General features: G+C 32.8%; 1 protein-coding gene across 1 annotated transcript; it reads left to right on the top strand.

Moving 5' to 3' along the window:
- Window positions 1–6,324: 6,324 nt before the first annotated feature.
- On the top strand, window positions 6,325–7,251 carry LOC117793692 (farnesol dehydrogenase-like). Its single transcript, XM_034634076.1, has 2 exons — window positions 6,325–6,940; window positions 7,012–7,251. The coding sequence occupies exons 1-2, from the start codon at window positions 6,365–6,367 to the stop codon at window positions 7,186–7,188; spliced, it is 753 nt and encodes a 250-aa protein (XP_034489967.1). The 5' UTR covers window positions 6,325–6,364; the 3' UTR covers window positions 7,189–7,251.
- Window positions 7,252–13,858: the final 6,607 nt, after the last annotated feature.

The following is a 13,858-nucleotide window of genomic DNA, read 5'->3' on the forward strand; positions in this document are numbered from 1 at the left end:
TGACATGGTTGGAACAAAATAATTGTGAAAACAAAATTTTATCAAATACTTGAATATATTAGGAGCAATTTTGTATCATCAGACAAATTATAAAATGTTTATTTGATTTTTAATTAATTGAAACTCATCACACCTCGATTGTAACCGAAACATTTGTCGGATTTGCTCAACCTGTTCCAATTTCCGAAAGTATTTGTGAATATAAATGGGTAATTTAGTAGGGCTGCCCTTGTATGTGCTGAAACGAGTAAATATTTCGGTACGAATAACAATTTGAGTGCTTTCACTATATTGTACTACAAATTGAAACAACTCTATACTATTTAAAAGGTTAATTTGGACAACATTGGGTTTAATTAAACAAAACATATTAGCTTTGTAAACAAACATTGTACCGTAGCTGACAACTCTGTAACCAATTCCTCAACCCTAAAATTAGGCAACAAATTGTTTGCCAAACGAAGCTTAAAAATCAATGATAATGCTTCCAAATCATTTTTAAATTTTTCTTATACTGGAGGGAATTGTCTTTAAATTGTAACTAATGTGAATTCTTTCCTTACAATAAGTTAATTTGCTCTGAAAATTTTCCATCACTGTTCTGCCGAAAAATATGCAGCACTAGATCGGTGAAGGGAAGTACGATGGGCAATTCGTAGAAAATTTCAGGGAAATTAATGAGAAATTCGGGTCAAATCTGATCAATCCCGACTTTTTTGGATATATATATGGGGCCCCATATGACGAAAAACATTTTTTTTCTATGCCTGAATTTTAGTTTTTTCATACCCTGAGCCCTTTGAAAATGGGTAAAAAAGGGCAGAAGGGGGCGTGGCAGACCCCTCAAAGTATATATATTCCGTCTGCTTGAACGCGTCGATCTCAGAAACCATAGGAGCTAAAGACTTTAAACTTGATACCATAGGCAGATCAAGCACTATATCATATAGCTGCCATAGAGCGATACAACGAAAATGAAGTTTTAGTATGAAAAAGTCTTATGTTTGCTGAAATACCAAAACCAAACTGATAAAATATGCATCTGGGCTGGTATTATACATCCCGACCAATTTTGGTTAAAATCGGTTAAGTATATCATATAGCTGCCATAGGAACGATACATCGAAAATGAAGTTTTAGTATGAAAAAGTTTTTTGTTTGCTGAGATATCAGAACCAAACTAATAGAATATGCATCTGGGCTGGTATTATACATCGAGCATGCTCGACTGTAGCCGCACCTCACCGCGAGCGAAGCGAGCAGGGGGCGGAACCCCCTTGTTTCTTACTTTTTTTTAGAATGCCAAGAATACCGAGAATACCGATTTTATTTAGCTTTACTATTTCTGAAAGCTAATGAGTATTTCTGTAATTCATTCACAAACAGTCTAAGATTTAAATCAGTAGTTTTAGAGCTATCAATTTTTGAATTAAGAAAATTATGTTTTTTTTAAGCTTTTTATAAACTTTTTTTTAAAGCTTTTTTTACTTTCAAGTTCGAGGAAAACTCGAAAAAAATTCTGAACTGCGGTTGCAAAGCTGCATTAATTGAGCGTCGTTTAAGATATAGTTGATAAAAATCTATGGATAGACGGCTAAATTATTAGACAAATTATTAAACAAACAAACTTTTTCTGAGAGCTAATGAATATATCTGTAATTCATTCATACACAGTCTAAGACTTCAACCAGTAGTTTTGGAGCTATCAATTTTTGAATTAAGAAAATAATGGTTTTTTAAAGTTTTTTTTTTTTTTAGTTTTTTTTACTTTAAAAATCGAGGAAAACTCGAAAAAAAATTCTAAACTGTGGTTTGAACTTCTTGTTGCATAGCTGTTTTAATTGACCTTCGTTTAAGATGTGATTCATTGAAATCTATACAGAAACGGCGATATAATAACATTTTACATCTATGAATGTTTTTGTGGATTTTGATGACTTCCTTGTGGAACGGTATTGTCTTTAGTATAAGATATGACTGTTTTTTTGAGATATCTTAACCAATATCAGAGCATATAAATTTGTTGTTGTCTTTCACATTATGACCAAAGTTCAAATCGGACCACTAGATCATATAGCTGACATAGGAACGATCGGTCGAAAATCCATATTTAGTATGAAAAGTTGTGTTATTTCTTGAGATATATCAACCAATCTCACTGGTTGTGTTTCTGGTAATGTGTTATATATCCCTACCAAATTTGGTTAAAATCGGTTCACTATTAAACATAGCTGCCAGAGGAACCATCGGTAGAAAGTCAGACTTTAGTATGAAAAACTATCTTATTTTGTAATATATTTAAACCAAAGTCACAAGTTATGCGCTGTGCGCATTCGGTGTTTTCACAAAACAGATTTCAATAAGCTAAACAATCTGATTTCGTGTATGGGATGGTCTCAACTATACGCATGCTTTGATTTGGATGATGCCATTAAGCTTTTTTATATTACTCTAAATTCTTTATTTGATATCTGCGTTCCGCTTGTATCTCCTATCAGTTTTGCGAGACCTCCTTGGTTCTCTAGAGAATTATCACATTTAAAAAATGTAAAACGTCGGGAAATCCTTACGATTTCTCTCGATATGTAATTACCAACTCCAATTTTCAGGTACTTAACAGTCAGTGCTACAAGAATTACTTACAACGTTGTAAGGTTGAATTCTCTAGAGATCCTAAACAGTTCTTTAAATTTGTAAGCTAATTCTGGCCAATCCATAGCCGATTTGTTTGCTGAATTTTTCCAAACAACATACTCTACGACTAGTCCCCATGCTGGTTACTCTTACCCTTAGATGCTGAGCATGTAATTACCATGTAATCTCGATATGTAATTACCAACTAAAATTTTCTGGTATTTAACAGTCAGTGCTACATGAATTACTTACAACGTTGTAAGGTTGAATTCTCTAGAGATCCTAAACAGTTCTATAAATTTGTAAGCTAATTCTGGTCAATCCATAGCCGATTGGTTTGCTGACTTTTTCCAAACAACATACTCTACGACTAGTTCCCATGCTGGTTACTCTTACCCTTAGATGCTGAGTAGTATAAACTGTATGTACAGCCCCGCAACCACAGAAAGTTTCTTTGTGAGCTTAAACTAATTAAGCCAGTACATACACCAGGTCCTAATGGTGAGCCTGGTTCCGTATTAAAGTACTGTGCAGAATCTTTGTATAGACCGCTACATAAGTTATTTACTTTGTAAATTGACTCTTCATCTTTTTTAAATCGATGGAAAGACTCTTATATTATCCCTCTTCACAAAAAGGGTATTAAGTGCGACGTTCAGAATTATAGGGGCGTTGCTAAGCTTTCTGCAATTTTCTTTCTTCCTCCAAATGTTCTATCTCACACACGAGCACTCATGTACGCGGATGACGTCAAGCTTTGTTTAACCTATAGTGGACCTCTCCCTGATAGGTTTTTGCAAGCGGACTTAAATGCACTGTTTCTTTGGTGTCAAGCTAATTTGCTAAATTTAAATAGCTGAAAATGTAAATTAATGACTTTCTACAGATCCTTTCGGCATATTTGTCAGTATTCATTAATGGCATTATTTTGAAATGCTTCAATGATTCCGAAAATGATTCCAGAAGCTCAGTAAATGATTTGGGTATTCTAGATCATAAACTGAAGTTCGATTAACATATTGCTGTTGCAGTCAATAAAGCAATGGGAGTTCTTGGGACTTCTTATTATGGGCCAAGGAGTTTGATGATCCTTATATTACTAGGCTTTTATATACATCTCTTGTTTGCCCGATTCTTGAGTATGAGTCATGCATTTGGTCCCCTTAATATGAATCACATCGTGCAAGAATAGAAGCGGTTCGTATTCTGTGTGCTGATTATAACAATCTATACCGTTAGATTAGTTTCGAGTGTTCTTCGCTTACTATTAAAGCCTCTATATTAGTATTTCTAACAAATCTTATTTACTAACTAATCTCTAATTTTATCTTGGTCTGATTGGGTTTTTCTGGGTTTTCCCCAATCCTTTCAACAAATGTTGGACCAATCGTTTTCTTTTTCATTTTAGATACCCCCAGAATATTTATATATATATTAACATTTACATTACACAGATATATCTTAATTTATTTGTTAATTTAAATGTATAGTTAAGTGTCGGCTGCTTATAGCTTGACAATAAATAAATTAAATTAAAATTATAAAAATAATTGTCTTATACATCTTCACCAAAATTGGTTTAAATCAGTCTTCATTATATAGCTGTCATAAACCGGTCGGTCTAAAATCAAGTTTTAGTATGAAAAACTTTTTTGGTTTCTTGAAATATCTTATTTAAACTGGTAGAATATGCAATGAAGTTGTTCTTATGCATGCTGCCGAAGTTGGATCAAATAGGTCCACTATATTATATTGCTGCCATAGGACCGATCAGTAGAAAATCAAGGTTTGGTATGAAAACTTTTGGTGTTTTTTAAGATATCTTAATCAAAATCATAAAACGTTTATCTTAACTTTTTTATATTTTAAGTTAGCTGGACCAAACTTAAAAATGAAGAACTTCGTATCGTCTTATACAACCTGTTCAAATTTGATTGGAATCGGATCCATGGGTCGAAAATCAACCTTTGCGAAAAACTTGTTTCATTGTTTATATGCTTATAAGTTATCCGTCTTACCATAGAATTGAACGGTAAACATACTTAACGATGGGTAATTAATATAGCTATATATATAGAAACAAATGTAATAGTTCAAATGACTATCTCAAATGCATATTCTGCCAGTTTAGTTAAAGTATCTCAAAAAACAAAAAAGTTTTACATACTAAAACTTGATTTTCGACCGATCGTTCCTATGACAACTATATGATATAGTCGACCGATTTGAACCAGCTTTGGTCATAATGTGTAAGACAATAGCAAATTCGAATTCTGTGAGCTTGGTTAGGATATCTTAAAAGATACAAAAAATGTTCATGCTAAAGGTCATGCCGCTCTACAAGGAAGTCATAAAATTCAAGAAAACATGCATAGATATAAAATTTTATTATATCGCCTTTTCTCCATAGATTTTAATGAGTTATATCTTAAACGCCGCTCAATTTAAAAATTTAAGCCGAATATCAGAAATTTTTTCGAGTTTTCCTTGAATTTAAAGTCAAAAAGCTAAAAAAAACAAAATTTTCGTAATTCAAAAATTGATAGCTCCTAAACAACTGGCTTAAATCTTATACTGTGTATGAATGAATTACAGATATATTTATCAGCTTTTAGGAAAAGTAAATCTTTTGAAAATCGGCTTTGCCATTCTCGAGTACTGATGACAAAAGTGGGCGTACCTCTACAAAACGGCTCGAAAAAAAACCAAATTTTTAAATATTCTAAAAAAAACTCTGCCATAGGAGAAAAAAACTAAAATGTTTTTCGTCGTTTCGTCTATCCAAAAAAGTTGGTTTGGTTAAATTCAGAATTAGGCTGTTGCCTAGTGTAATCACCTGGATCTCAGAGACTATAAGAGCTTGAGCTACCGAATTCGGTGACAATACTGCTATGTTGCGCACGCAGATCAAGTTTGCTTTAGAATTTTGCCACGCCCCCCAATTTTCCTGTAATCGACAAAAAACTAAAATATCCAATTACATGGCCAAATTAATAGTTAGAGATTTTAGCACACGTATAGATTACCATCTTTATGATGTATGCTGAAAATTTCATTGCGATTGGATAATAAACAACGAATATATTAGACAAATAAGTTTCGCTTTGCACGCCGTGGTACGTACAGTCTGGAGGGGTGGGGGTAACAGCTGGTACACATGTTATGTTAATGTTATAATAATATAATTTTAGTTATACATTTTACATCAATGTTATATTAACATAGTATAATTTATGTTAGACATGTTATATGTTACGTTAATTAATGTACGTTACGTTAATTTATGTTAATATACATTTATTCTGTTAATTCAATAGTTCATTAATTTATGTTAATCTCCAAATGTTAAATTTGCATTAAAATTTATGTTAAATTTTCTTTTATTTTAACATTAAAAATAAAAAAAAAGCATAAAAAAATAACAATTTTCTTTATTCAAAAATTGATGTCTCTTAAACTACTGGTTTAAATAAACTTTGTATTAATGAATTATAGATATATTCATTAGCTTTCAAAAAAAGGAAAGCTTTTGAAAATCGTTTTTTTCATTCTCAAGTAATGATGACGAAATTGGGCCCATCTCTAAAAAACGGCAAGAAAAAAAAGCTAGTTAAATTTTGTTGCCTAGTGTTACAGCTCCACGAATGTTTGCTTCTATAAAAGTCGTTTGCTGACCGCCGTAGAAGCTCAGATCAACTTGAACAGTTCATCTTACTGGTTATCAAGCAGCATGGATCGTTGGCAAAATCGCGTTGCCGTCGTAACCGGCGCCAGTTCGGGCATTGGATCGGCTATAGTACTGGACCTGGTTAGTGCCGGTCTGGTTGTCGTAGGACTGGCGCGTCGCGTGGAACGTGTAAAGGAACTCCAGAAGTCTTTGCCGGCTGATCGAAAAGATAAACTTGTTCCGCTGTATTGCGATGTTGGCAATGAGGCTTCGGTTAAAGAGGCTTTCGATGTAATTGAGGAGAAGCTGGGTGGCATAGATATCCTGATTAACAATGCAGGTACTCTGCACGACGGCAGACTGGTGGACATGCCTCTCTCGCTCGTGCAGCAAACAGTCCAGACCAATATTATGGGTATTGTTATGTGCACACAGCGCGCATTTGCTTCGATGAAAAAGAGGAATTTCGATGGCCACGTTGTCCTGATCAATAGCATACTTGGCCACAAGCTGTTCGCACCGATTCCGGGTAAGGTACCGGAAATGAACGTCTATCCTCCTACCAAGCATGCGGTCACTGCGTTAACGGAAATGTATCGCCAGGAGTTCCTGGCTCTAGGTACTCGCATCAAGATCACGGTATGACTCTTAAATAACAACAAACCTAATACACTTCAAATTATTTCTTATTGTTTTTTTTCTACTTACAGAGTGTAAGTCCCGGTGTTGTGGATACGGAGATCGTGCCGGACGCATTGCGTGATGTGGCTAACCAAACAATGCTGAAGGCGGAGGACATTTCGCGAGCTGTGTTGTTTACTCTTTCCACGCCTCCTAATATGCAGGTGCATGAGATGATAATCAAGCCAACGGGTGAACTTCTCTAAACAGTATTTTATTTACTTATTTTCTTAAATGAATAAATTACTTAGCGTGTTGTGCTTGAAAATTATAAAAATAAGTATGTACATATACACCATACGTAGAATTATTATGTAAAACACATCAATCAACAGGTTGTTTTTATATAATCAGAAATAATTGACAATGAACAATTTCAGTTGATTGATTGATACACATGAAACTTTTTAAGTCAAAAAGCAATACAAAATTCAATTATTTAACATTTAATTTAATAACTAGTTGTCTCAGACTCTAGAGAAATTAATTAATTTTGACAAGCAAAATTAATGTCGAAAAGATTGTTTTTTATATATGTATTTTCACATATAATAATATATTATGTTATTTATTAATATATTATATATATATTATAATAATATATATATTATAATAATCAAGGCTGCAAGCCTCGAAAATGTTGTTAAAGGTTCGGTTCGGCGGTTCGAGCCATAGAGGAAGACATCGGTCCGGCTCGCGAATTGGTTTATATATCCCCTGAACCAAGGTTTGGGTTCGAACCTTGGTTCAATTTCATAAAAAAAATTTTGTATTGTTATAAATTTTTCTCTACATTTTAAACTAATTAAATTTGTTTTTTTTTAAGAAATTAAAACCATAAAATTTTATGTAATAATTTTTTTTTCGAGCCGAACCTTTTTTTTTGAAAGCGTTTCGGGTTAGGTTCGGGTTCGCAAAGTATATACATTGTAAGGTTCACTTCATAATCCGGTTCAGGCTACTTAAAAACCCGAACCGAACCGGTTCTACGAGGTTCGGTTATAATCAGGTTTGCAGCCTTGATAATAATATATATTGAAGTAGCATAGGCATCTATTGAAACTTATTTGAGTCAACTAAACAAACTTCAGGAAACCAGAGGGCCGTAAAAAAGGGTTAAAAAAGGAGTAAAGTTTTGTGCAAATACGTTTGACAACTGACAAGCATTATTCTTCTTTCATTTTCTTCTTCATAATGCAAGCTAAACAACAACAACTCATATTTTTTTGTATATAAATTTTGTTGTATAAATACTTTTAATAACCTTGTATGTACAATGTACATAATACATATGCTGTATGTTTATACATATGTTTATTAATATGTTTATAATACATATTACATAGTATTTCTTACTAACAAATTATTTCATTGTAGCCGCAAGTCATACTGTTGTGGGCCCGACTGTGTCCATATCTGTTAGGGTGTTCCATATTTTTCGATATATTTTCCGGGCGCTAAGATATAAGGGGCGTCAAAATGACTTTTATTCTATTATAGTTAAAAAACAATTTTTTTTTATTTTCTAGAAATTTTGTAAAATGTATTGAATGCTTCTAGAATATAATCATGACATTTGTATGTTCATTTCAGTATTAACAGGGCTAAGATGGACTATTAATAACTTTTTTCGATATAACATAGAACATAGGAACATGTCTTTTTCGTAAATATTTAGATACCGCCAAAATCTTTGCGCCGGGAGCAACTTTTAAAGCCAAATTAATGAAATGAATAAGACAACAGCAAATTTATAATCTGCGAGATTCATTAAGATTCACTGCTTATCACTGGTTAGACGCATCATATTTTTCTATGTACAATTTTTAATATTCTGTAATCATTTGGTAATTATTAATAACTCATTGTTAACACCTTGCATATACTATATATGTTTTACTATACTATATATGTATAATGACAAATTAATTGCTGCTCATGACAGCTGGGAATATGAATCTTGATTGAGATTGCGAATTTGAACGCAATGTGGAAATAACTTGACCTTCGGCAGAGCTGTGCCTGTCAAAACAACTTTGACAGCTTACTGAATTAATTTGAAGACAAACAAATAAATAAGCACGCAGACCGAACACAATGTAGTGACGTATGCACGTATAACCATACAGATAAAACTTATGTCCGATAAAAGATATCAAAGTTAACACCAACCATTTATAAAATACTTTAATGCGATTTATTAGATATATTTTATAATTAGCTCGGTACCCAAAAAAAAAAAAAGGGTACCAGAGCCTAATAGATTCATGACAATTATGGTACACTACTTTAAACACCTTTAGCTCCGAGACTATAAAAGTTAGAGCAACCAAATTTACATAGGATGGGGGACGAGTCCTGAGGTGTGCTGAAAAGTTCATCGAGATCGGTTAATAAACATAGAAGATATTTTTGGAAATGTGATATATGGAGGACATATAATCACCTGGATCTCAGAGACTATAAGAGCTTGAGCTACCGAATTCGGTGACAATACTGCTATGTTGCGCACGCAGATCAAGTTTGCTTTAGAATTTTGCCACGCCTCCCAATTTTCCTATAATCGACAAAAAACTAAAGTATCCAATTACAAGGCCAAATTAATAGGTAGAGATTTCAGCACACGTATAGATTACCATCTTTATGATGTATTTCATTGCGATTGGATAATAAACAACGAATATATTAGACAAATAAGTTTGTTAATGTTATGTTAATGTTATAATAATATAATTTTAGTTATACATTTTACATCAATGTTATATTAACATAGTATAATTCATGTAAGACATGTTATATTAATGTTTTGTTAATTAATTTTACGTTAATATACATTTCTTCTGTTAATTCAATAGTTCATTAACTTATGTTAATCTATAACTGTTAAATTTGCATAGATTTGTGTATGTTTCATGGTTAGTATGTTAAATTATCTTTTATTTAAAAATTTTTAAAGTTAAAAGTGTCAATTAAATTAAGCCTCTATACGAATATAAGTTTTTAAGTATTATTATTTATTTATTTAATTAATAGTCATTAAATTTAACTGCCGCGAAGATGTGGGTAGCGAGCATATAACTGTCGAGTGGGCTCGACTGTAGTCCTTTCATACATCACCGCGAGCGAAACGATCCGGGGGTAGGCGAGCGTAGCAATGGGACCCCATAGGACAATAAAATTTTTTTATTTTTTTCTATGGTTTTTTTTTAACTAAATTTTTTTGATCTTTTATTTGTTGTTAGAGGTCTATCTACATTTGTCTTCATTACTCGAGAATGCGTAAACCGATGTTGAGATGCAGTTCGGATTTTCATTTTCGGCAGAATTTTACGAATTGAATTCACTTGACATTGAGCTAGTAAGCTCAAACTCGGTAGAGATAAAGCGATGATTTTTACATGATTAGCATAAAATCATTGTGAAAACCAAATATTTACAAAAGACTTAAGTATATTAGTTATACCGAATAAGGACATCACTACGGACGGCAGTTCGCGCTAGTGACGAAAGCAGCAAGAAAAAGGGTGCGAAAGGCGACTAGCAATATATACAGCTAATTTGAAAAATTTGCTATGACTGTCCGATCAGATCGAGTTATATACCGATCAAAAGGCTTAGTCCTAACTTACAAAATGGCATACTAAAACCTTTTCTAACTCACCTGGGTCATAAGATACGGGGGTGTAAGGTGAGGGGATAAATTTAAAGGATTGCAGCTAAAATTGGTAAATTTTTTTATGTTTTAAAAATTCTCATTAAAAATACGCGTCGATTGATACCTTGATTACCCAAATCCGACAACTAGTTTAAAAAAATAATTAAATTTTAAACTTTAAGTGGACTTCTCAATATGAAATGAAAAGTAAGTTTGTTTGTTTGTCTGTTTGTCTGTTTGTCTGTTTGTCTGTTTGTATCAAGCGCTAAAAAAGCTTAGATGTAATAATGGGGACTTATTCCATTTCGAAAATCTAGATATATTTGTTCTACGACTTTTTGAAAAAGCCGCTAGTTTAGCGGGGAAACGCTAAATTCCGCTAAAACTTAAACCTCAACAGTTTTCAAACCAAAGAAGCTACAGATATGTTTGGAAGATATTACCTGTTAGCTGAATAAATAATTTTCAAAAATTATTAAGAGAGCAATATTGTGTTTTACATTATTATTTAAAAATTATCAATTTTGTTAAATACTGAATATGTAATATTGAATAAAGACATATAACTTAAGAACCTGACAATTGCATCAAAAAGTTAATTTCGAAAAAAAGGCACCATACGCTACTTTCGCAAAAAGGGGTCGATGTTTTGTTTTCATTTAATTGTACACAGATTTGTCCTAACAGGCATTAAAAAATTATGAATTGCTTTTTTATTTTACGCGACACTAAAACTGTGGTCTCCAATATGTGCCAAAAAGTATTAACTTTTTAAGTGCAGCCCTACTTAATAACCCATTTCACAAAATACTTTCGAAAATTAGATCAGGTTGAGCAAATCCAAAAAATGTTTCAGGTTAAAATCGCGGTGTAGTGACTTAAAATTAATTTAAAAACCAAAAAAAAAAAAAAAACAAGGGGCTCCGCCCCTGCTCGCTAGGCTCGCCTACCCCCAGATCGCTTCGCTCGTGGTGATGTATAGCAGCTAAGGGTTGGCACCTTCTCAGATTAAATTACCCAAGGATTTTTTGTATCATTTTTTTTAAGTTTATCATTGCAGAACAATAGGTTTTCAATTGTTTTCTTATTTAATTTATTTCTTATTTAATTTAATTTATTTTTTTATATGCATTTTGACCCATACAAAAGAATAATTTTTAATATATTTTTTTTTTGAAAATTTGACAAAATTGTTACATATATAAAAAAGTATATTCAGAGTTGGTACCCAAATTCGATTTCGAATTATTCAGCTTTACAGAAATCTGTAATAGAAGATTTTTTAGCCAAGTCTTAGAGTTTTTTACCTAAACATGATTATTTAAATGATCAACAGTTTTAACAGATGCAGCTAATTTTTTTCAGAGAGATTAAAATTATTCAATGGATTTCTAGGTTTATTAGCGACTTAAAAGCCGACTCTTAATTGTACAAGTTAAATGTATAGATGAATCTGCGAGTATATCCTGTGTCGGTCTTGTCGTCGTCCTTCCAGGGTCGGTTCCGGGTCGCCTCCTTCGGGATTCGGGATACTTCAGTTCTGCTTGTGAAATCTATTTGCTGACGTGAGGGTAGAAATAGGTTGGATCCTGGTAACGCTGGGATAAGGATAGACTGAGTTTTGGCAACGATAGGATTTAGACGGGCTTGAATTAATTGGGTCCTGCCAATGCGAGGATATAGATGGGTGAGATCCTGGCAGCGCTAGGGTATGGACAGGCTATGAATGGATCGGCTCCTGGCAACGCTAATAAATAGATGGGTTGGAGAAATGCGAGAATATAACTGGGCGGGGTCCTGGCAACTCTAGGATAACAAGACAGGGTCCTGTCAACGCTAGGATAACTGGACTGGGTCATGGCAACGCAAGGATAACTGGGCGGGGTCCTGGCAACGCTAGAATATACAGATATCTATTGTGTCCTGGCAACGCTAGGATATAACTCGACTGTGTCCTGGAAACGCTAGAATATATAACTACTGTGTCCTGGCAACGCTAACTCATCAGATCAGATCTCTTGTCCTCTCGTCTGGAAAACAAATATTGTTCTTCACATCACTAAAGACAGGCAAAATATTTAACACAAAATCAAACGTCAGATTTTGTACAAAATTAAAAAAATATTTTCCAATTTTTATTTTAACAACAATGTACCAACCGACTCCAATTCTAATAGGTTTTGAGTAAAATTAAAGTTTATTATATTTATTTTTAATACGTTTCTTTTTAAATCTGACATCATTCCAAAAACTATTTTTTTAACTTTTCCGTAAATTTAAAATAAGTATAACTTATGTTTAAAAGAAATATGGTATTTTTAATTTGAAGTCTTTGGTTTAACTATATTCAAATAAACTTTGACATTTAAGTAGGTTTTAAGTTAAATTAGAGTTTTTTATATTTAATTTCAATACGTTTTCTAGAGAAATCTAACATAATAAAATCAAATACGGATATATTTGTTTTTACTTTGTGTTTTTTCTATTAGTGTTTCTAATTGCCTGGGCTCTGGGTATTCTACAGTCTAGTAAATAAAATATTTTTTTATTTTTGCTAGTCTTAGCGTTTTTCATAACAAGTACGGGGTCCTCGACAGTCAAGTATGCTCGACTGTAGCACTGGGAGCTGGGTGCGGAGACCATTGGGTATAAATAGATGCAGTGACTCAGTAGAAGCTTGTAGCAATACGTAGCGGGTAACATGTGGAAACTTCAGTTAAAAACTATACTGAATCAAACTCACTCAAGTAAAACAAGTTCTAGACAGGTAATCGAACTTCGGCCAATGTGCGAATCTAATACATTTATTCAATATAATAAAAGTAATAAACTTATAAGCGAATGATTTTGACTGACACAAGTAAGGTTCAAGATGCTTATACTATGTAAATAGTATTAAAGTAAGTATATTATACGAATATGTTTGCGTGAATACCCATATGTATATAAGCAACAATCTTTTCGACGTATATTTTCCTTGTCAAAGCTTATCAATTTCTCTAGATTGGTATTATTAAAGTTGACTTGATCACGAGACATAACTAATAAATTAAAAAAATATTTAAGGGGGCTCGCAAATAATTTTGTAAAACATATCATGTGTAGCAATCAAGCTGGATTTTGCATTGTCACTTGTTACTGATTATATAAACACAACCTGTTGAATAATGTGTTTTATATAAGATTTCAACGTATGTTGTACAATGTTCATACTTATATTA

This window comes from Drosophila innubila, chromosome X, assembly GCF_004354385.1.
Source record: "Drosophila innubila isolate TH190305 chromosome X, UK_Dinn_1.0, whole genome shotgun sequence".
Classification (NCBI taxonomy): Eukaryota; Metazoa; Arthropoda; class Insecta; order Diptera; family Drosophilidae; genus Drosophila; species Drosophila innubila.